The following is a 24,524-nucleotide window of genomic DNA, read 5'->3' as shown; positions in this document are numbered from 1 at the left end:
TATTTAGAGGGGAGACATGGGCCTCTTAGGGAGCAAAAGAAAAAGAAAAGTTCAGGTAACTTTATCCAAAACTCATTCTCAGTAACACAGTATAGGATGACAAGTCAAAAGATGATGTGTATATCTTTCGCATCTTCCAAATTACTTGAGAAATGAACAAAATGAATGCCGACCATTGATGGAAAATTTCCATCTCTGGGTCCAAGGAAAATTAGATTTTTCTTCTAAAGGGTTTTTTACTCTTGGATAAAATCTGCTAAAAAACATCTTCATAATTTATTTGCACAACGTATGTCAAAGAACAAATAGCGGTCATAGTCTTTGGGATAGGGAAAATAAAACAAATGTCGATGGTGGAAACATTACAGATTAAACTGGACATAAAATGTTAAAATTAAAATTCATACAAGCACATGAAAAGGAAATGGTGGATTACAGACCATGGTGGCAGGCACTGTGGCTTATAAGGCAATGGATTTTTTTTTTTAGTAGTTGTACAACTTATATTATTTTCCAGATAAAATATTATGAGAAATCTCAACATATGAAATAAATTGGAACAAACCTGGAGGGAGCAAGTCCCACTTTATCTCCATGGCAACCTCTGTGGGGCTTCCATTTCGCTCTGGGGATGCTGCAAACTGCCCTCAGAGGACAGACATCAACTTTTTTTTTTTTTTTTTGGACTGTCTCGTTCTGTTGCCAGGCTGGAGTGCCGTGGTGCGATCTCAGCTCACTGCAACCTCCTACTCCCTGGTTCAAGCAATTCTCCTGCCTCAGCCTTCCAAGTAGCTGGGATTACAGGCATGTGCCACCTCACCCAGCTAATTTTTGTATTTTTAGTAGAGACAGGGTTTCACTGTGTTGGCCACGATGGTCTCCATCTCCTGACCTCGTGATCTACCTGCCACAGCCTCCCAAAGTGCCGGAATTACAGGCGTGAGCCACCTCATCCGGCCGATAGACACCAAATTTAAACTCTGCCACTTGCTTGCAATTCTCCATTGGGAAAGTCATATAATCCTTAATATTGTTTTTTCATGTATAAAATGAAGGAGTAGGATCAGTATCTTTTCAGTTCTAGAAATGCTTTGATGTTCTTCAAGTTGGAGGAAGTGGCTGCTTTCATCTGGGAAAGCTTCTTATTGTAAGAGAACTTCTCAACTATGATGGAAAGAAATATTCAGCCCTTCCTTCCCATTTTCTCACAGGACCAGGATCCTGCTGCCTTTGGTGCTGATTCCCTGCTGCTGAGTTCCTCCAGACATTATCTGAACATCCGCTACACCTTGCTGCCCTATCTCTATACCCTTTTCTACCGTGCTCACACCCAGGGAGAGACGGTGGCAAGGCCCCTTGTACATGAGTGAGTTTCCTGATTCTCAAAGACTCCCTTTCTGATTTGTAGTTTCACTTGACTTTGTTTGTGGTAGCAAGCTTAGTTAGGATCTTGTTACATAATGTGCTATTGTCCTGTTTTGGAGACTTCACCTGCCTTCACTGCGCTACCTCTTTACTAGGTTCTACCAGGACTCAGCCACGTGGGATGTGCATGAGCAGTTCTTATGGGGACCTGGACTCCTCATCACGCCTGTTTTATATGAAGTATGTTTATAATCTAAACAATGAAAGGGGGTATTGTGCTTGTCCTCGTGGTTCTATAGCTGGATGAGTTGGTTTCTGAGTATCTGTGACTGCATTTATATCAAAATATGAATATAAATGAGAGAGAGATCATGAAAGTTTGGAAAGTTTTAAAAAACTAGTAATCTTGGTCCTACTGCCCCAAACAAAACAATTTTCATGTTGTAAAATTGCCTTAAAATTAAAGCCTAAGTCCGTAGGCATATGGCTGCAGCACTAACAATGGCTTTAAATACTTTGGGGTGTGTGTGCTGAACATCTGTCTGTATTTTCCTTTGTCCAGAGCGGGTGTGCTCTTGAATTGGGTTAGGCTGGGCTTCAAAGAGAGAATACCTGTGGAGACGAGAAGGGAGGGAGAGAGGAATGCTGGGCAAAGGGAAGGTGATGCTCTGAAGTCCAACTCTGAAGGACCATGTGTATCCTATTAAGTGTGATTGGAAGCAGGGCTGAGTGGCAAAGTGTGGGGCAAGGATCAGAAGGATGATGCTGATCTGCTTGTAGACATGAAATATCGCCAATGTACCCATGTCAAAGGCCCTTTGAGCTGGTGTTTTAGCCACACCATCTGATGACAGGTCCTGCTAACCAACCAGTAGCTCTGCTGGGAGACTTTCCTGGGACCTGGCTGGCTCACTGTCCTCCTAACTGTCAAATTATGTGACTAACTCAGTGAATGGATGTTCTCTGCTTCTCTTAGAAAGTGCAGCAGCGTTGAGCAGAACAAATCATTTTTAGCCACATTCTGCTTTGGGTAAATTGCTCAACCTTTAAGTGTCTGTGTTTTCCTTTGTAGAATGGGATGATCTCAACCATCTCTCAGGATTGTTCAGATAAGCACATGCAATGATGCTTGGAGGTGTTTTGTAAACTGTAGAGTGGGGTATGCTAATGCTACTTATTGTTATTGTTTACCTAGGGTGTGGACGAAGTGAAAGCATACATACCTGATGCCACCTGGTATGACTATGAGACAGTAAGTAAGGCAGCCCCAGTTGGTTCAGAGACCTGCCTCTAGCAGAGGTCAATTCTAAAGCAGCAGTCTTGGAAGCTTGCCATAGAATAATAGTACAAGATTTACAGTTAGTTGATTGTGGTCCTTTTTCTGTGAGAAACGCATCTTAATTGGTTCAGGATGGCACAACAAAACACCTTACACTGGGCAATTTATAAACAACACGAGTTTATTGCTCACTTTTCTGGAGGCTGGAAAGTCCAAGATCGAGGTGCTGGCAGATTTCGTGTCTGGTGAAGGCGCTCTCTGCTTCAATGATGGCACCTCCTTGCTCCTCCCTCATGACTTAATCACCTCACAAAAGGCCCCACCCCTTAATACTATCACTCTGGGTATTAAGTTTCAACATATAAATTTTGGAGGTATACCGGCATTCAGACCATAGCAGAAGGCCTTTCCAAATGTATGATGAAATAATTTGAATAACTGGAGTAAGTTTATGGAAATTCATTATATCAACCTGGCTACTGTGTAGCTATCAGGACTAGGCTTTGCCATTTGGCTGTGATAGCCTAGAAACTGAAGCCCAGGTGTGGAATGACAGCTTGATGTAATGTAAATAAATAAAGGGGGTTGGAGTGTCAGCTCTGCCCTCTACTACCCATATGCTTTCAGCAAGTCACTTCATTTTGGGGGTCTCTGTTTGTCTCTTCTTTAAAATATGTCAACTGAACGACATGATATCTAAGGCCCCAACTTATTACCTGGTCTATTGTTTTTGTTGCTGATTAGGGAGTGGCCATCCCGTGGAGGAAGCAGTTGGTGAATATGCTTCTCGCAGGTGATAAGATAGGACTTCATCTGCGAGGGGGCTACATATTTCCCACTCAGAAGCCGAACACAACCACAGAAGCCAGGTAAGCTCCTCACTCTTCTAAGGTATGACTATTCTGGTGCTCTAATGGAGCAGGGCATTATGAGAAAGACAAATAGGGATTTTTGTGGATGAGCCAAGGGGTAAGTCAGTTTCCCTATACCCAGAAACTGTCTTTATGTATATTCCCTACTGTGTGAAAGAATTTGAGCTAAATAGGAGATGAAAGTTATCACGTGGAAGTCAACATTGTTTGGGGGTCAAGAGCTCAGATTCTACAGAACCTGGGTTCAAGCCTTGGTTTGGGCTACATACGGGCTGTGTTTACCTTGGGCAACTTACTTCTCTGTGCTTCTTTTTATTATTGGTAAACTGGAGATGATGACAGTTTAACTTTGTAGAGTTATTATGAGGGTTAAATGAATTCATATAAATGATAATGTGTGTGGGACACTAGAAGAGTGCCTGGCACATGCTAAGCACCTAATAAGGCTAATTGTTGATATTATGTATTGCAACCCAAACAGTTTTCAGTAGGAACTGCCTCTGTCCACCCTTCCCTTTATGTCCACTCACTATCAATCCCTGCTCCCTGCCCACACCCAGCTCCTATGTGTCCACCCAGTATCAACATCTACTTAGTTTCTGGTGTAGACTCTTGGATTATCTGTCCCTGGGGCATGAAGGCGGCTAGTTTCACATAGTTCCATCTCATCTACATTCGCTGAAACTGGGAATTACTCTTTTACAGCCGGAGGAATTCCCTGGGACTCATCATCGCCTTGGACTATAAGAGAGAAGCGAAGGGAGAGCTGTACTGGGATGACGGTGTATCTAAAGGTAGACTTTCTCAAGACACCATTCCTGTGGATCACTGTGATTCTCCCTGAAAATTAGTCATCACAGGCTGCCCAATATGGCACTAGTCCTACTAGCACTGTCGTTTACATCTGTAGCTTAGAATCAATGGGTTAAAATCCATTCTGAAAATTCCATTAGCCAAGCACAATGCATTAAAATAGACTTCAAATGCACAAATTATGTGTTACTGACTCTACCAAAGCAACGGACATTATTGCATTTAGCTTAATTATTCTCTTTCTTGGACATTATTATTAATAACAGATAATACACTTTTTTAATAGCTTTGGAAAATACTGCTTTGGTTTGTGGAAGAAATATCTGATTTGAATAGTGTGTCTTTTCACTGTAAGGTTTCCATGTAAACACCTCACATGAGCTTATGTGGTTATATAAAAATCCTGTCCTACATGGAATTAGTATGTATTGTGTTGACCTTGAGGAACTCATGATCCAGCAGGTTAGATACAATGCATATGTAGATAACTATAATGCAAATCAAAGTGTTTTACATGCCAGTGAAATGGTGCCACAGACTGACATGTGAATTTAGAGAAAATGGTCCAGGAAATATTTGCAGAAGTTTGAAAAAAAAAAATGCACAGAACTCAGATGAGCAGAACTAGATGGTTGGTAAAGGAATTCCAGATGAAATGAAGAGAAGAGCAGGACTTCCCAGCTGCATGGCTTCTCATAGTAATGGGTACTCCTCTTTCTTTTCTAGATGCTGTAACTGAAAAGAAGTATATTCTATATGATTTCTCTGTTACCTCTGTAAGTACTTTTTTTGAGGAACACACAGCGTATGTTCCTTGCTGTGATGGCTCTTTGAAATTTTAGTTTAATATAGACACATGGTTATGTGCACAGAGACAGAGTTTTATTGTCATGATTCCAAAAAGGAATCAAATGAACATGAAAGTGTTTAATGTGTGTCAGGCTTATAAGCTGCTACAAAACCGGTATGAGTTCCGTGCAGAACTTTTTTTCCCTGGGAAAAAACAAAACAAAACAAAACGATTGCCTTTGCATTTTATGTGATGGGTGCTGGCTTCCAAGATGTGCCTTTTGTGACGTTTGCAAGTGTATATGAGGTGTGGGTGGGTTAGTGAGTGGTGTAGCACCTTTTTAAGGTTCTTCCATAACGGCTCTCCTTCGTAGCAGGTAAAACTCGGCCTTTGGCACAGGTATCAAGCAGTGATTTTCAAAGGCTGGAAGATACAGAACATCATTTGCCTCATATCTATTTCCCAAGGGTACTGAGGAATAAAAAGCAGCAAGGCTAGCAGAAAATGAGGGAATTCTGACGTGGTTTTCTTAGAAGCCTGTTCGTGTATAGGCAGAACTTTCTTTTGAGGCGGTCTCTCTCTCTCTTATTTCTCCTTTCTTTTAAATATATATATATGTGTGTGTGTGTGTGTGTGTATGTATCTACATCTATATCTATAAAAATGGATCTACTTTGAGATATAGAATATATAAAATATTATATTTATATAAGATATAATATATATCTTAAAGTAACTTTTTTATTTTGAAATAATTAAAGATCCCCATGCAATTGTAAGAACTAGCACAGAGTTCCCATATACCCTTTGCCCAGTTTCTCCTATGGTAACATCGTATAAACCTATAGCACAATCTCACAACCAGAATGCCGGCATTGATGCTGTCGAGATACAGAACATTTCATTAGCACAAAGATCTCTCCTGCTGCCCTTTAACAGCATGTCCACTTGCTTCTCTCCCTATCCCTCCTCAGCTCTTGGCAACCAATCATCTGTTCGCCATTTCTATAATTGTATCCTTTCAAGAGTGTTCTGTAAAGAGAATTAAACAGTTTGCAATCTTTGGGATTGGTTTTTTCATTCAGCATAGTTCCCTCAAAACCCATCCAAGTTGCGTGTGACAACAGCTTGCTCCATTTTATTGCTGAGTGGTGTTCCAAGTTATGGATGTACCACCTTTTAAAAATCACTCAGTTGCTAAAGAGTGTCTGAGTTGGCTCCAGTTGTGAACTGCTACAAATAGATTAAAATTGCTACTAACACTCATGTATAGGTTTTGGTGTGAACATAAGTTTTTTTTTGTTTTGTTTTGCTTCGAGATGGAGTCTCGCTGTGTCACCCAGGCTGCAGTAAAATGGCACATTCTCAGCCCAGTGCAACCTCTGCCTCCTGGGTTCAAGAGATTCTCCTACCTCAGCCTCCTGAGTAGCTGGGATTGCAGGCACGCGCCACCATGCCTGGCTAATTTTTCTGTTTTTAGTAGAGACGAGGTTTCACCATGTTGGTCAGGCTGGTCTCAAACCCCTGACCTCATGATTCGCCTGCCTCGGCTTCCCAAAGTGCTGGGATTACAAGCGTGAGCTACCGTGCCTGGCCATAAGTTTTTATTTCTCTGTAATAAGTGCCAAAGAGTACAGTTGCTGGGTCTTATGGTAGTGCATATTTAGTATTATAATAATCTTCCAAACTGTTTTCCAAAATGCCTGTACCATTTTACACTTCCACCAGCAACATTTGAGTAATCTAATTTATTTGCATCATGGCCAACATCTGATGTTGTCACTATTTTTTTTAAGGTTTTTCTGATTGATGTGTAGTTATAGCTCATTGTGTTTTTAATTTGTATTTCTCTGATGGCTAATGATGTTGAACATCTTTTCATATGTCTATTTACCATCTATATATTTACATTTTTAATTTTGATGAATCTAATTTATCATTCTTTTCCTTATAGATTGTGCTTTTTGATGTCAAGTTTAAGATCTCTTTGCCAAGTCTTAGATTCTGAATATTATCTCCCATTTAAAAAAAATATAGTCTTACCTTTACTTTTAAGTCTGTGATCTATTTTCAGTTAATTTTTACATAACATGTAAGATTTAGGTTGGGGTTTGACCTTTTGCCTGTATATGTCCAGTTGCCCCAACATCTTTGTTGAAAAATCTGTCTTTGTAAAAAATCATTTGGGCATATATGTATGGGACTTCTAATTTTTTTAAATTATCAAACTGCCACTTTTTTCTTCAGTTTTAATTTCTTTTTTTTTTTTTTTTTTTTTTTTTGAGACGGAGTCTTGCTCTGTCACCCAGGCTGGAGTGCAGTGGCCGGATCTCAGCTCACTGCAAGCTCCGCCTCCCGGGTTTACGCCATTCTCCTGCCTCAGCCTCCCGAGTAGCTGGGACTACAGGCGCCCGCCACCGCGCCCGGCTAGTTTTTTGTATTTTTAGTAGAGACGGGGTTTCACCGTGTTAGCCAGGATGGTCTCGATCTCCTGACCTCGTGATCCGCCCATCTCGGCCTCCCAAAGTGCTGGGATTACAGGCTTGAGCCACCGCGCCCAGCCTTCAGTTTTAATTTCTACCTTCTTCTTTGTCATAGCTCAACTGTTTCACCTTTGTTCCCTAAATAAGTTATTTAATTTTCTGTGCTTCAGTTTCCTCATCTGAAAAATCAGGGTAATTATAGCTTCAACCTCATAGTCTGCTGTGAAAACTGAATGAAATAATACATGTAAAATGCTTAGCATAGTGCCTGGCACATAATATACACTCAAATACTCTTAGCTCTTATCATCATTATTAGTAAAATAAAAGGAAAAACTTACTTGGACCCTTTTGGTGTATATGTGTATGTCTATCTTTGTGTGCCAACGAGTCTCGTTATCTTTTTATTTACTGTGTGAGTACCTATCTTGTCTGCTTGAAAATTCTACAGTGTCAGGGACAAATTTTCTGAGTAATAGAATCAGTAGAGAACCAGCAAACCAAAGGGAAGATGAAATATTACTTTAAAAATTTAAGATTGATAAGAGTCTGAGTGAACGAGTTCCCTAGGGATGATGACCTAGCAACATTTGAAACTACAAAGAAAAGGAAACAGCTTGGATGTCAGAAAATGAGACATTGACTGGTATTTAGGGATAATAAGAGTCTGAAGTACCTGGTTTCTAATCTGACTTTTTCTTCTCCCCTCCCAGAACCATCTACGAGCAAAGATTATAAATAATAATTATACGGACACTGACAACCTCATGTTTACAGATATCACAATCTTGGGAATGGACAAACAGCCAGCTAATTTTACCGTCTTACTGAATAATGTCGCCACCTCCAGTCCAAGCGTTGTCTACAATGCTTCCACAAAGGTAAGAGAGCCTTCCATTCTGCAGGGTCCTTTCCAGAGGCCCTGGCTCTGACAGCCGGCCCTACTTTGCTTTTAACCGTGGGCAATCAGACACAACTGACTTGCTGGGAGGTCCAACACATCACAGGGAGGATGCAGGAGAAACATGTGCATGCTAAAGAAGGACCTCTCTGCTTTGTTTGTATCAGGGCTCTGTAGAAGATAGTGGGAGTTGGAACCCTGAGAGAAGGAAGTTCTTCTCTGGGCACACTTAAAATGAGACACTCTGATCCCAGCTGTGACATAGTGAATAGATTGTACAATGGGTATTTACACATTTATCCTCTCATTGAAGGGAGAATCTCTTTGAGAAACAGTTGAAATTTGTCCTTACTGTTTTAGGCTATTTGCATGCCATTAATAAAATGTGAGTGGAGTAACCCAAGGAGTAATCCAGTTTTGCTCTTATTGAATGATTCCCTTACATTGTTAGTTGAATATTTCAAGGTCTGGGAAATTCATTATTTCTTAGATCAGCCCCTTTCCATGCTGACAAGACATATAGCATAAGGTAAGAGTTTGATTTTTAGAGTTAGGCAGAATGGGGCTCCAATCTCAGCTCTGAGGGTATTAGGTGTCTCGGTATCTTAGTTTTCTGTTCTGTAAAATGGAGATAGTCATAACATTGACAGCATGGAACTGCTCTCTAGGGTTGATGGAGATCATGCTTATTAAGTGGTTGTCACAGTCTTGGCTTGTGTGAATGCTCCATAAAGTTTAGCTATTGTTATTATTACTACCTTTATTAAATTGATAAGCATCACACCCAGAGGACAGTAAGCCTAACAATGACAGTCCTGCCTGTGATCTGCACTCATTAGCATGATGAAAACCCTTCCCATCCAACACTTCCACAATGACTCCATGAAGTGAGAAAGCCCAGGAATCAGCCAAGTTCCAAATATCTCATGGCAAAATGGTTTTGGAGGAAGGAATAGATCCCCTTGTCCTGACTTCCAGACTTGCAGCCAAGAACTCTTTCTGGGTGCCTTTCCCTCCCTTCCTTTGTCACTGTGACTGTCTCTTTCCCCAGGTGGTAACCATCACTGATCTCCAAGGACTGGTACTGGGACAAGAATTCTCTATTAGGTGGAATCTTCCTGTCAGTGACCTGGAGAAGTTCAACTGCTACCCTGACGATCCAACAGCCTCTGAGGAGGGTTGTCGGCAGCGGGGGTGTCTTTGGGAGGTAAATGACCAGAAACAGATTAGGAAGTTGTAAAAACTGTCCCACAGGTAATTAGGTACCTAGAAAACACTCCTCAAATGTCTGTGGCTTGAAGAAAACCAGGACACTGTGCAACATGCCTTTTGCCAACTCTACATGATAGGTCATCAATATTTTCCCCAGATATCCCAGATCAGAAGAAGTTTATTGCCATTTTCATTGCCACTCCAACCATATCATTAAAAACCCAATTTTAAACATAATAATATACATTGGGTATGCATTTTGCATTGCATATTTTAACCGATCTTGTTTTGTCTGTTGCAGAACACAAGCAGGAAGCAAAAGGTCAGGCTGTTCCTCTCTATTTGAACAATAGGGAAAATGGAAACTAGAAAGAACAATTGATTTCCTCTAGATTACATGGGAGGCAATAAGGACCCGGGGAGTAGAACCCTGCCTGCCTGGAGGCTTCTGTCTCTAGATCAAACTTTCTGCTGCTCTGTCACTGTTCACTCATTATAGGTCAATGTGTGTGTTTAAAAAATGGATGTGTGCATTTGCTAGGGCTACCATAACAGAGTACCACAAACTGAGTGGCATAGAACGACAGGAATCTATTTGCTCAAAATTCTGGAGTCTAGAAGTGGGATCATGGTGTCAGTGGAGCTGGTTCCTTCTGAGGACTTTGAGGGTATTTCTTCGCTTGTAGATGCATCACCCCGTTCTCTGTCTTCATAGTCACATGTGTACATGTCTATCTCTGTGTCCAAATTTTCCTTATTAATAAAGATGCCAGTAATACCGGATCAGGGCCTGTCCCAATGACCTCATCTTAATTTGTTCATGGCAGAAACCCTACTTCCAAATAGTCACATTTACAGGTATCAGGGTTAGGACTTAACATCTATTTTGGGGGACATAATTCAATCCATAACCATGGACATGGTATCAGAGACTTAGTCTGTGTTAACCAACTTCTTCAGGAATGACAGCCTCAGTGTTGTATCAGAGGCTGAGCAAGACTTTCTCCTGTTGTTGCAGGACACATCTACTCCTGGAGTGCCCACCTGTTACTATGACACCATCCCTAATTATGCTGCTAGTGACATTCAGTATCTGAGCACCAGCATCACTGCAGACCTTTCCCTCCTGATGGCCTCTGAGTCAGCTGCTGCTGCTGCTGCTGCTGCTGCTGCCTCTGATTCTCTCTCTGCACAGATCAGCTTCCTCCGCCTGAATGTGATCTATCACACAGCAACCATGCTGCAGGTCAAGGTAAGGCCCATGTTGCAGATTCTGGTTCTCAATATGGAGTTTTAACTTATGGTTCTGTATGGATAGAAGTCATTGAAACAATTAAAACATTTTTTTTTTTCTTTTCAAGACAGGGCTGGAGTGCAGGGGCACAATCTGTAACCTCCACCTCCCTGGCTCAAGCCATCTTCCCACCTCAGCCTCCCAAGTAGCCAGGACTATAGGTGTGAGCCTACACACCTGGCTAATTTTTGTAGAGACAGGATTTTGCCATGTTTCCCAGGCTGTTCTCAAATGTCTGACCTCAAGCAATTCACCTCCCTCCACCTCCCACTGTGCTGGGGTTACAGGCATGAGCCACTGTGCCTGGCTGAAACAGCTTTTTATCCAAATCCCTCATATTACAGATGAGGAAACTAAGGCCTGTAGAGAGGTAAAGGTCATAAAGTAGACGGTAGAGCCAGGATGTGACCTTAGATCTATGAGAACCGTGAATTCCCTATAATGATGAGTATTCTAGGTCACAAACATCATCAAAGAATCATCCTTTAGCCCTGAGAAAAATGCATCTGCTTTGTGGCAAACTCATATGAGAGGCATTAACTTAATTGCACTATTAGAATTATTTTCTCTAGCAGTAGTTCTCAAATTGCAGCATGCATCAGAATCACCTTCAAATCATTTTAAAACCCAGATTTCTGGCCCTCACCCCTAGGGTTTCCAATTCAGTAGACCTAGGCTGGGGCCTAGCCTGAGAATTTGAATTTCTTTTTCTTCTTATTGTTTTTTTGAAATGGAGTTTCACTCTTGTTGCCCAGGCTGGAGTATAGTGGCACAATCTCGGCTCATTGCAACCTCTGCCTCCCAGGTTCAAGCGATTCTCCTGCTTCAGCCTCCCAAGTAGCTGAGATTACAGGCACCCGCATCTATGCCCAGCTAATTTTTTGTGTTTTTGGTAGAAATGGGGTTTCACAATGTTGGCCAGGCTGGTCTCGAACTCCTGACCTCAGGTGATCCACCCGCCTTGGCCTCCCAAAGTGCCAGGATTACAGGCATGAGCCACCATGCCTGGCCTCGAGAATCTGTATTTCTAACAAGCTCCCAGGTGAGGCTGGTACTGCAGGTCAAGAGACCAAACTTTGAGACCTACTGCTATGCGCACTTAAAAAATATGTCTACTGGAAATACAGTGTGAACCACACATATTTTCCAGTAGACACATTTTTAAATGTATATTTGAAAAGTGAAATTAATTTTAATAATATTTTATTTAACCAATGTGCAGGTGTGATCTACCTGTGTGTGATCGTGAGGTCAGGAGATCAAGACCATCCTGGCCAACATGGTGAAACCCTGTCTCTACTAAAACACAAAAAATTAGCCAGGTGTGGTGGTGCGCGCCTGTAGTTCTAGCTACGCAGGAGGCTGAAGCAGGGGAATCACTTGAACGGAGGAGGTGGAGATTGCAGTGAGCCGAGGTCGCACCACTGCACTCCAGCCTGGCGACAGAGTGAGAATCCATCTAAAAATAATAATAATAAAAAGAAAGAAAGAAAGAAAGAAAGAAAGAAAGAAAGAAAGAAAGAAAGAAAGAAAGAAAGAAAGAAAGAAAGAAAGAAAACCTTCACCTAACCACAAATTTGGGGCTAATAATATGAGGAAGAGGATAGTCACTCATAATGGTGATACTCCTTGTCCTTGCATTACATTTTTCATTCCTTTTATTCTTCCCACATGTCAGTCCTGTTAGGTAAGTAGGAACAAGGGGTGGATACAGAAAAGAAACTTTAGGAATGGGAAAGCTGTGCAACATCTGGAAGCTCAACCAGTAAGGAGATCTCAGAGTCCACATGAAAACTCAATTCTCTAATTCCTAACATGCATACACACATACAAATTTACACAGTTCTATGCACATACATGTCTGCATGCCATGCACTTACAAACATATACACACACATTCTATTTATGAAATTCTATCTCCTTCTATCACAAGTTCTTTAGAGGAAGAGCCCTCTTTGGCTTTGAATGGGTTTTACTGAGGCATTTTTGAACTTCAGCATCTGTATGGGGCACAGTGGGCAGGCAGGCCTCACACCCATTTGCTTGGGGATGTTTGATGCCTACTGATATGGTACAAACTGGTCAAAAACGTGGAAACTGAATTATATGGGGTGGCATGAGGGGTTTTAGGTATGATACCCTACCAGAAAGTTTTCTTCTCTCTTCTTGCCAGATCTATGACCCCAGTAATAAAAGGTATGAGGTTCCAGTATCACTGAACACCCCTCCCCAACCAGTTGGTGACCCTGAAAACCGTTTGTATGATGTCAGGATTCAGAACAATCCTTTTGGAATCCAGATCCAACGCAAAAACTCCAACACTGTGATGTAAGCACTATTTATTTGGTTCTAATTAGAGTAGTTCTAGATTTAATTACAGTGGTTGCAGTTAATTCAAGTGAAATATTAATCTCAGAGACGCTATGGAAATATGTGTGCATTTGTTAGAGTATATCTATGTTTCCCATGCTTTAATGGGTAATTTGTTTTTGGTTAGTCGTTAACAAAGATAATCAAAGTTTAAAGAAATGAAGTATTGTTTGATTTCAGAGAAAGAAAAATACATGTTCTACTTATTGTTCTTAAGTAAAACAGAAAACTCTATTTAATAAGTACAGTAGATAACCTAAGATACAAATGAGTTCCATATTATGTCTCATTAAGAAATAATAAGAGGCAAGAAAGAGGGGCAAATGTTTAAAAGGAGAAAGAAATAACTTCATGTAATGTTTGCTTCTGTGGACACAGAAGCCTTCAAGCCTTTTCACAATGTTAAGCATAAAAGGAATTGTCATCTCCCATCTCTTGTCCTGCTGCTGAATAGAATGAAGTGAAGCTCTGGATTTTGCCTGGGGCAAGGTTCCCTGTCCCAGTAGAAGCTGTCACCTGTGTGTGCACCTTTGCCTTCCTGTGTATGTCTTTTCTCTTTGGCTATGCGAGTGATTTCCTCTCTGTTGCCCTCTTTGGTAGGAAGTCCTTTGACTAACTCAAGAGACATTGTTCTAAGAGTTTCACATTTTTCTGTTGGAAAGTTTGCTTTAACCCTATTTGTTTATTTATATATTTACTCAAGCCGATAAGCCAGGCACTGAGAACTTGAAATAAATAGAAGAATGAGTCACGGCCCTTGCTCTCAAGGACCCAGAAAAGGAGATCTCAGTCTGACAAACCACAGAACAGAAATGTGAACATGGAACTTTGGTCCTGAGTCAGGGCCATTGTTATGACCTCTGGGTCATGTCACAGTATTTGAACCTGTAATAATTAAGGAGGCTTTGGAATCAACTAGACATTCCAAACACATTCCAAGTAGCTCTGGCCAGTGGTCTCCAGCTCAGCGTGGTCTGCTTTTGTGTTGCAGTTGGGATTCTCAACTCCCTGGCTTCACCTTCAATGACATGTTTCTCTCCATTTCTACGCGTCTGCCCTCTCAGTACATCTATGGCTTTGGGGAAACTGAGCACACGACTTTCAGAAGAAACATGACCTGGAACACATGGGGGATGTTTGCTCGCGATGAGCCACCTGCGGTAGGGACAATGGAATAAGTTTAGCAATCAGTTTCTCTCAATGTAAATCTCTTTTAATCCTTATGCTTATATATGATACCTTACTCATCAACTTCATCTTATATTCTGCTCTCAGTTTTAACAGGCCATATGTCACATTCTTTTGTCCTGAAAAGGCATATATATATATATATATATATTTCCCTCTGTCAATTATGGATTTTATTTATCTCACAAACTTTTACTTAATATATTCTATGTGTCAGGCACATTGCTAAGTGCTTAGCTACAGATTTAATAAGACACTCTCTTTGCTCTCCAGAGGCTTATAGGCTAGTGAGAGAAATAGAAGTGGAAATAGTGATAGCACAGTGGAATCACTGGGTTATGTAACAATATATCATTGAATTAAATAATAGTAAATGAGGAAGGCATGAAGTGGGGAAGACACAGCTTTTAACTTGGAGTAGAAGGGAGGGTCAAGGAAGGCCCAACAAAGGACATGACATTGAGCTGAATCTTTAATGATGAGTAAGAGTTTGCTGTTTGGGTTATGGTATGAAAACAATATCTTGAATTTTCTTTTTGTTTATTACCCTCGTGACTCCCAGTACAAGAAGAATTCCTATGGTGTCCACCCTTACTACATGGCACTGGAGGAGGATGGTAGTGCCCATGGAGTGCTCCTGCTAAATAGCAATGCCATGGGTAAGGCAGAGGCACAGCTCCCGTGCACCACCAGAAACAGCTGTAACCACTCTATTTTGACCTGGATTATCAATAGAAATAGAGGCATTCAGGGGGCAAGGGAAATGGAACAAATAAACTGACTTTCCATTTATTCATCTATTTATTCAAGATTTATTAAGAACTCTGGATCAGGTGTTAAGCGTGGAATTTTGACCAATTATGGCTCCTACTCTGGCATAGCGTATTTTACTGTGAAACTTTGGCTCCTATTCATGGAGTAATAAAAGCAGTTGAGGTTGCATATTACATTTGTGGTACCTGCAAATACACCTCTGATTCTAATGAATGAGAGATTTTCTAGAGAAGGCAGGTATCAAAGAGAGAGTGTGAAGAAAGCAAATTTTAGAGCAGGTTTTCTATCTGGGTGATTTACACCTCCAAGGATGTGCCTCATGTATGTTGTTTTTCTTACAGATGTGACATTACAGCCCACCCCTGCCCTGACATACCGCACCACCGGAGGAATTTTGGACTTCTACATTGTTTTGGGGCCAACCCCTGAACTTGTAACTCAGCAATACACTGAGGTTAGAAGCCAATCTGTCCATCAATATATTGTCAAATATTTATTGGCTATTACCACATTATTAGCACTGAGATAAGGCAGTTTTTTCTTTTGACCCTTGAGTGTCACTACTAGATTATTACTGCCTTTGCTGAAATCATATTTTAGTATTATGGTTCTATAAAGCCACATTAATATCCCATGTGTCCCTCACTTGCTAAACAGCCTATCTAAGAATTGCTAATCAGTAATAACCAGCAAATCTCAGGTTTCCTAGAATGAAAACTCTGGAATATAAAAAAACTCCAATTACAATGTTTCTATCATTCTGCATGTCCGTAGTTGCTCCACATTTATTGTACTTTCTTATCTTTCTTGGGTGAGGCCTCTTAGACAGTACTTAGCAGAAACACTCAAGTTGATTCAAGTATAAGTCAACTACCTTTTTTCTTCCCTAAGAAGTCCATCTGGATGCATTTTTCTTTTTATTCTAGTTGATCGGTCGGCCAGCAATGATTCCATACTGGGCCTTGGGATTCCAGTTGAGTCGCTATGGATACGAGAATGATGCTGAAATCTCCAGTTTGTATGATGCAATGGTGGCAGCCCAGATTCCCTATGTATGAAACCCTCACTCAGCCCGAGGTGTAATCAGTTACAGGAATTTGCGGCTAATTTTTTATTAGAAGTACTATGATGTTCTTATCAAAGATAACTTGATATATCCAGGCTGAATTTTTTTCTTTGTATATAGTATAATACTATATACTTATCAAACAGAAATTAGAAAATAGGAAAATTACAGGATGAAAAAAATCCATTGATATACCTTACCAAAGTAATCAACATTAATAACATGCTGGTTTATTCTTTTCCAAATTTTGGCTTATGCACAAGTCTCTGTTTTACCAAACAAGTTTCACCTGGGGTCATATGGCAATGCAGGTGATTATCCCTTTGGGCTAAAAAGAAGCAACTTCTTTTTTTTTTTTTTTTTTTTACTAAATATTAACCACTTTAGTTATTATTCAATTATCATGGTTTGAGCAAGTTTCATGTGCAGAAACCTGGGTTGGTACTGCATAGAGAAATCTAGACATTCAAGAAAGCTATAAAATAATGTAGTTCTTGTATGTTGGTGTAAGGAAGGGGTTCAGTTTCCATTCTACATATGGCTAGCCAGTTTTCCCAGCAACATTTATTGAATAGGGAGTCCTTTCCCCATTGCTTGTTTTTGTCAGTTTTGTAGAAGATCAGATAGTTGTAGGTGTATGGTCTTGTTTCTGGGTTCTCTATTATTTGCCATTGGTTTTTGTGTCTGTTCTTGTACCAATACCATGCTGTTTTGATTACTGTAGCCCTGTAGCATAGTTTGAAGTGGGATTGTCTGATGTCTCCAGCTTTGTTCTTTTTGCTTAGGATTTCCTTGGCTATTCGGGCTCATTTTTGGTTACATATATGAATTTTAAAATAATTTTCTCTAGTTCTGTGAAGAATGTCAACGGTAGTTTAATGGGAATAGAATTGAATCTATAAATTGCTCTGGGCAGTATGGTCATTTTAACGATACCGATTCTTCCTATCTATGAGCATGTTTTTCCATTTGTTTGTGTCATCTCTGATTTCTTTGAACAGTGGTTTGTAGTTCTCCTTGTAGAGATCTTTCAACTCCCTGGTTAGCTGTATTCCTAGGTATTTTATTTGTGGCAATTAGGAATGGGAGTTCATTTGTGGTTTGGCTCTAGGCTTTACTGTTGGTGGTGCATAGAAATGGTAGAGTTTTTTGTACATTGATTTTCTATCCTGAGACTTTGCTGAAGTTGCTTATCAGCTTAAGAAAGTTTTGGGCTGAGATGATGGAGTTTTATATATAGGATCTTGTCTATATGACAAGATCTAGTATCTAGATACAAGATCATGTCATCTGCAAATATGAATAGCTTGACTTCCTCTTTTCCTATCTGAATGCCCTTTGTTTTTTTTCTCTCTGTCTCTGTTTTTTTTTTTTTTTTTTTTTTTTGAAACAGAGTCTCCCTCTGCTGCCTAGGCTGGAGTGCCGTGGTGCGATCTCGGCTCACTGCAACCTCCACCTCCTGGGTTCAAGTGATTCTCCTGCCTCAGCCTCCTGAGTAGCTGGGACTACAGGCACAGGCCACCACGCTCAGCTAATTTTTTTTTTTAAATATTTTTAGTAGAGACGGGGTTTCACCATGTTGGCCAGGCTGGTCTCGAACTCCTGACCTCAGGTGATCCACCTGCCTCAGCCTCCCAAAGTGCTTGGGATTACAGGCATGAGCCACTGTGCCTGACCCTTTTATTTATTTCTCTTGCCTGATTGCCCTGGTCAGAACTTCCAATACTACGCTGAATAGGAGTGGTGAGAGAGAAAACCTTGTCTTGTGCTGGTTTTCAAGGGGAATGCTTTCAGCTTTTGCTCATTCAGTATGATATTGGCTGTGGGTTTGTCATCTATGGCTCTTATTATTATGAGATATGTTCCTTTAGTACCTAGTTTATTGAGAGTTTTCAATCAGCCATATTTACTGTAGAAGAAAACCCAGATATACAATCCTGTTTGTTTCCTAGGAAAGTCCCAGTTTCTACCCTTGAACATTTCAATTAGAACTTTGTTTGATAGACTGAGTTTGAGATTTGAAGAGTAGGAAAGACATGAATTGAGGAAAGGAAAGGGGATAGAGTTCCAACTGGGGAAACAGAAGAAGGATGGGCACAGGTGAACTGCATGCAGGCATCAGAAAGCAATTTCAATTTGCATAACTGAAAAGTCAGCAGAGGGAAGTAATGAGATGAGGAATGAAGAGGGGCCTGGACTGGGGCAGGCAGGTAGCAGGACCAGGGGCCTGGCAGAGCAGTTAGTGTGACCTGCAGGGCACCTTCTGCAGGGTTCCAAGCACCTTGCTGCTTCTTTCTGCAGGACGTCCAGCATGTAGACATTGATTACATGAACCGGAAGCTGGATTTCACCCTCAGTGCCAACTTTCAAAACCTCAGTCTTCTGATTGAGCAAATGAAGAAAAATGGCATGAGATTTATTCTCATTTTGGTAGGTATTGAGACAGATTAGATCCTACTTTATGTTTCCATATTCATGGTTTAAAAATAGCACCATTGTGGGAAACTGGATGAAGGGTACAAGAAATGTTCCTGTACTCTGTACTTTTTTTTTGTTTTGCAACTTCTTGTGGTGAATCTATAATTATTATTTTTAATTTAAAAGCAAATGAAAGAAAGAAATGAAAAGGGGCTTTTAAAATATGATACATTATAATGTTTATTTTCCATAACTGTCACTGGAATATAATTATTGTTCTCTTGGTAGAGTTAGAACAACTGTGGGCTGAAGCACTGAAGATAGAATAAAAAAAGGGGCATCTCAATGTTTCAGGCTATGTCTCAGGAAAAATAGCTGTATCTTAGTCTCATCTTTACCTCAGGGGGTTCAAAAATCTCTTACGTTGTATCATCACTCAGAAATGGTAAGGCTCAGGTGACATTTCTTCTTGAACTTACATTTGAGTTAAGATCCAGAATACCAATTTATATTACTAGGAAGCTGCGTCTTGATAAATGCAGAGGTAATTACCTGCAAATGATTCTCCCTTCTAGCTTCCAAAAAATTACAGCATTATTTGGTGACTTTTGTTCACTTACTCATTCATGTATTTATTGAACACAATATTTGAAAATCACTCTTCTACAAGTTGTGTGTGCATGTGTGAGGGTGCATGCATAGTCTAAATTAGCAAGACAGTGCCCTTTTTCTTTTTCTTTTTTTTTTTTTTTTTTGAGACGGAGTCTTGCTCTGTCGCCCGAGCTGGAGTGCAGTGGCGCGATCCTGGCTCACTGCAAGCTCCGCCTCCTGGGTTCACGCCATTCTCCTGCCCCAGCCTCCCGAGTAGCTGGGACTACAGGCGCCCGCCACTGCGCCCGGCTCATTTTTTTTGTATTTTTAGTAGAGACGGGGTTTCACCGTGGTCTCGATCTCCTGACCTTGTGATCCGCCCGCCTCGGCCTCCCAAAGTGCTGGGATTACAGGCGTGAGCCACCGCGCCCGGACAGTGCCCTTTTTCTTACAAAGTTTTTATTCTAATGGAGGGAGAGAGCCAATACACATTTGAAAAGATAATTTCAGACAGTAGTGATTTATATGACAATTGTGAAACAGCATAATATTATAGAGAATAATTGGGTCAGGTATGGGATGGAGTGAACAGGGGAAGCTACTTTAGATAGACACATTGGGACACAGAGGGCAATAAAGAAGTTTCATGTTTTTGAGGAATGTTGCTATTATACTCTGGAAACACAATAAATTGGCTCTCTCTGCTTGAAGATTAAGTCTTATTAACCTGGTTTATCTCCAGGAGTTGTTTCCAAACACTAGCAAAAGTTTTTCTCAAGAATTGTGTGGAGAAACACCAATACATTCTTTTACTTCTCAACTCTCTTTGTAAAAATAGATTTCTATGTCATTGGAAAAAAATCACTTATGTCATATTTAAATTCCTATAGGGGTTTTTAACATCTTATTTATTTGTTTATTTAAATAATTCAGGGTTAAAGTTTTTTTAACTTTTATTTTAGATTCAGTATGTACATATATAGGTTTGTTGCAAATGTGTATTATGTAATGCTGAGGTTTGGAGTATGTATTAGTCTGTTTTCATGCTGCCAATAAAGACATACCTGAGACTGGGCAATTTACAAAGGAAAGATGTTTAATGGACTCACAGTTCCACATGGCTGGAGAGGTCTCACAATCATGGCAGAAGGTGAAGGGCATGTCTCTCATGGTGGCAGACAAAAGAAGAGAGTTTGTGCAGGGAAACTCCCCTTTTTAAAACCATCAGATGTCATGAGACTTATTCACTGTCATGAGAACAGCAGGGAAGGACCTGCCCCCATGATTCAATTACCTCCTACCAGGTCCCTCTTACAACACATGAGAATTCAACATGAAATTTAGGTAGGGACAGACCCAAACCATATCAGAGTATGATGGAACCCATCACCCAGATAGTGAACATTGTACCAAACAGGTAGTTTATCAACCCTTGTCCCACTCCCTCCCTCTCCTCTCTTGTAGTTTCTGGTGTCTCTTATTCCCACCTTTATGCCTATGTGTACACAATACTTAGCTCTCACTTATAAGTGAGAACATGTGGTATTTGCATTTCTGTTCCTGCATTAATTCACATAGAATAATGGCCTACAGCTATATCCATGCTGCTGCAAATAACATAATTTCATTCTTTTTATGGCTGTGTACTATTCCATGATATATATTTACCATATTTTCTTTATCCAATCTACCATTGATGGGCTCCTGGGTTAACTTCATGTCTCTGCTCTTGTGAATAATGCTGTGATAAACATACAAGTACATATGTTTTTTGAGCGATTAATTTATTTTCCTTAGGGTATATACCTAGTACTAGGGTTGCTGGGTGGTATGTTAGATCAATTCTTAGTCATTTGAGAAATCTCCAAATTGCTTTCCACTGTGGATGAACTAATTTACATTCCCACCAACAGTGTGTTAAGTGTTCTCTTTTCTCCACAGCCCCACCAACATCTATTTTTTGACTTTTCAACAAAAGCCATTCTGACTCAAGTGAGATGGTATCTCATTGTGGTTTGATTTGCATTTCTGTATTAGTTATGCTCAGCATTTTTTCATATGTTTGTTAGCCACTTGTATGTTTTCTTTTGAGAAGTGTCTGTTCATGTCCTTTGCCTACTTTTTAATGGGATTGTTTGTTTTTGACTTGTTGATTTAAGTTCCATATATATTCTGGATTTTAGGCCTTTGTCAGAATCATAACTTGCTAATATTTCCTCCCATTTGGTAGGTTACCTCGTTACTCTGTTGACAGTTTCTCTTGCTGTGCAGAAGCTGTTTATTTTAATTAGATCCATTGTCAATTTTTGTTTTCATTGCAATTGCTTTTGAGGACTTAGTCATAAATTATTTGCTAAGGCCAATGTCAAGAAGAACATTTCCTAGATTTCCTTCTAGGATTTTTGTAGTTTGAGGTCTTACATTTAAGTCTTTAATCTATCTTGAGTTAATTTTTGTATACAGTGAAAGGTAGGAGTCCAATACCATTCTTTTGCATATGGTGAGCCAGTTATCCCAGCACCATTTATTAATAAAATATTCTTTCCTTCTTACTCATTTTTGTCAAATTTTCTGAAGATCAGATAATAATTGTAGGTGTTTGATAGTATACTTTGAGGTTGGGTAATGTGATATCTCTAGCTTTGTTCTTCTTGCTTAGAATTGCTTTGGCTATTCAGGCTCTTTTTTGGTTCCATGTGAATGTTAGAATAGTTTTTCTAATTATGCAAAAAATGACATTTGTAGTTTAATAGATATAGCATTGAATCTATGAATTGCTTTGGGAAGTGTGACCTTTTTACTGATATTAATTCTTCCAGTCCGTGAGCATGAAATGTTTTTTTATTTGTTTGTGTCATCTCTGATTTCCTTCAACAGTATTTTGCACTTCTTGTAAAGATCTTTCACCTGCTTGGTTAGATGTATTCCTCGGTATTTTATCCTTTCTGTTGTTGTTGTAAATGGGATTGCATTCTTGATGAACTATAAAACATTCTTGTTTTTATAGTTCTTCTAGGTGTGAAGCTGGATCGTTAATTTGAGGTCTTTCTAACTTGAGATTTCTAATTTGAGATTTCTCAGCTTGAACATTATTGATGTTTTATATATATATATAGAAATGCTACAATTTTTGTACATTAATTTTGTTTCTTGAATTACAAAAACTACTAATTTTTGTACATTAATTTTGTTTCTTGAAACTTTACTGAAGCTGTTTATCAGTTCTAGGAGCCTGTTGGCAAAGTGTTTAGGGTTTTCTAGATATGGAATGATGTCATCTGTGTAGAGAGACAGTTTGACTTCTTCTTTTCTTATGTGGATGCGTTTTATTTTTTTTCTCTTGCCTGATTGCTCTGGCAAGGGCTTTCAGTACTATGTTAAATAGGAGTGATGAAAGGGGGCATCCTTGTCATGTTCCAGTCCTCAAGAAGAATGCCTCCAGCTTTTTCCCATTCAGTATGATGTTGGCTGTGGGTTTGTCAGAGATAGCTCTTATTTTGAGGTACTTCCCTTTGATGCCTAATTTCTTGAGGGTTTTATCATGAAGGAATGTTGGATTTTATCAAAAGCTCTTTCTACATCTATTGAAGCTATCATATGGCTTTTGTTTTTAATTCTGTTTATATGGTGAATCACATTTATTGATTTGCCTATGTTGACCCAACCTTGCATCCCAGTGTTATGGGGAAAAGCCTACTTGAACATGGTCAGTTAACTTTTTGATGTGCTCCTGGGTTTCATTTGTTAATCTTTTGTTGAGGATTTTTGCATCTGTGTTCATCGGGGATATCAGCCTGAAGTTTTCTTTTTTTATTGTCTCTGGCAGATACTGGTATCAGGATGATGCTGATTTTGTAGAATCACTTAGGGAGGCATCCCTCCTCAAGTTTTTGGAATTTCAGTAGGATTGGTACCAGCTCTATGTACATTTAGTAGGATTTTACTGTGAATTCATTTGGTTAAGGACTTTTTTTTATGGTTGCTGGGCTTTTTATTGCTGATACAATTTTAGAATTTATTATTGGTCTGTTTAGGGTTTTATTTCCTCTCTGGTTCAATCTTGGGAGGTTGTGTGTTTCTAGGAATTTATTCATTTCCTCTAGATTTCCTAGTTTGTGTGCATGGAGATGTTCATAAAAATCTTTAAGGATATTCTGTATATCTGTGGGACTGGTTGTAATGGCATCTTTGTCATTTATGATTATACTTATTTGTATCTTCTCTCTTTTTTTCTTAATCTAGCTGGTGGCCTATAATCTTGTTTATCCTTTCCAAAAAGCAACTATTGCTTTTGTTGGTCTCTTGTATGAATTTTTGAGTCTTAATTTTGTTTAACTCTGCTCTGCTTTTGATCATTTATTTTCTTCTGCTGTCTTTGGGGTAAGTTTGTTCCTGTTTTTATTGTTCTTCTAGTTGTGAAGTTGGATTGTTCATTTGAGATCTTTCTAACTTCTTGATGTAGGCATTTATGGCTATAAACTTTCCTAGTGTGTCTTAGGGATGATCATCTTGCATAATATTTCATAGGGATTCTCTGAATTTCTTAAATTCACATGTTGACCTCTCTAGCAAGATTGGGGAAATTATCATGGACGATATCTTCAAATATGCTTTCCAAATAATTTTTTGTTTCTCCTTCTCTCTTAGGAATGTGAATGAGTCATAGATTTGGCCTCTTTTTTTTTTTTTTTTTTTTTTTTTGAGACGGAGTCTCGCTCTGTCGCCCAGGCTGGAGTGCAGTGGCATAATCTTGGCTCACTGCAAGCTCCACCTCCTGGGTTCATGCCATTCTCCTGCCTCAGCCTCCCAACTCCCGAGTAGCTGGGACTACAGGTGCCTGCCACCATACCTGGCTAATTTTTTGTATTTTTAGTAGAGACAGGGTTTCACCATGTTAGCCAGGATGCTCTCGATCTCCTGACCTCGTGATCCGCCCGTCTCAGCCTCACAAAGTGCTGGGATTACAGGCGTGAGCCACCGCACCCAGCCAGATTTGGCCTCTTTACATAATTCTATATGTCTCAGAGGTTTTGTTCATTTTTAAAAATTATTAAAAATATATTTTTTTCTAACTGAGTTGTTTACAGGGACTGGTCTTTGAGTACTGA

The 24,524-nt window shown here is 39.8% G+C and overlaps 1 protein-coding gene across 1 annotated transcript in view; it reads left to right on the top strand.

Moving 5' to 3' along the window:
- LOC105471250 (maltase-glucoamylase 2 (putative)) overlaps positions 1–24,524 on the top strand; it is a 96,471-nt gene that overhangs the window by 27,373 nt on the left and 44,574 nt on the right. Inside the window, exons 16-30 of the mRNA XM_071094122.1 lie at positions 1,212–1,366; positions 1,521–1,605; positions 2,561–2,617; positions 3,389–3,513; positions 4,222–4,310; positions 5,056–5,105; positions 8,316–8,483; positions 9,555–9,710; positions 10,734–10,967; positions 13,183–13,337; positions 14,371–14,539; positions 15,130–15,226; positions 15,683–15,795; positions 16,268–16,393; positions 18,709–18,837. Of these exons, the coding sequence (XP_070950223.1) occupies positions 1,212–1,366; positions 1,521–1,605; positions 2,561–2,617; positions 3,389–3,513; positions 4,222–4,310; positions 5,056–5,105; positions 8,316–8,483; positions 9,555–9,710; positions 10,734–10,967; positions 13,183–13,337; positions 14,371–14,539; positions 15,130–15,226; positions 15,683–15,795; positions 16,268–16,393; positions 18,709–18,837 (1,908 nt within the window). The remainder of the gene's footprint in view (positions 1–1,211; positions 1,367–1,520; positions 1,606–2,560; positions 2,618–3,388; positions 3,514–4,221; positions 4,311–5,055; positions 5,106–8,315; positions 8,484–9,554; positions 9,711–10,733; positions 10,968–13,182; positions 13,338–14,370; positions 14,540–15,129; positions 15,227–15,682; positions 15,796–16,267; positions 16,394–18,708; positions 18,838–24,524) is intronic.

Source organism: Macaca nemestrina, chromosome 4 (assembly GCF_043159975.1).
Source record: "Macaca nemestrina isolate mMacNem1 chromosome 4, mMacNem.hap1, whole genome shotgun sequence".
Lineage (NCBI taxonomy): Eukaryota > Metazoa > Chordata > Mammalia > Primates > Cercopithecidae > Macaca > Macaca nemestrina.
The sequence above is the reverse complement of the archived record's forward strand: the minus strand, read 5'-3'. Positions and strand labels throughout refer to the sequence as shown.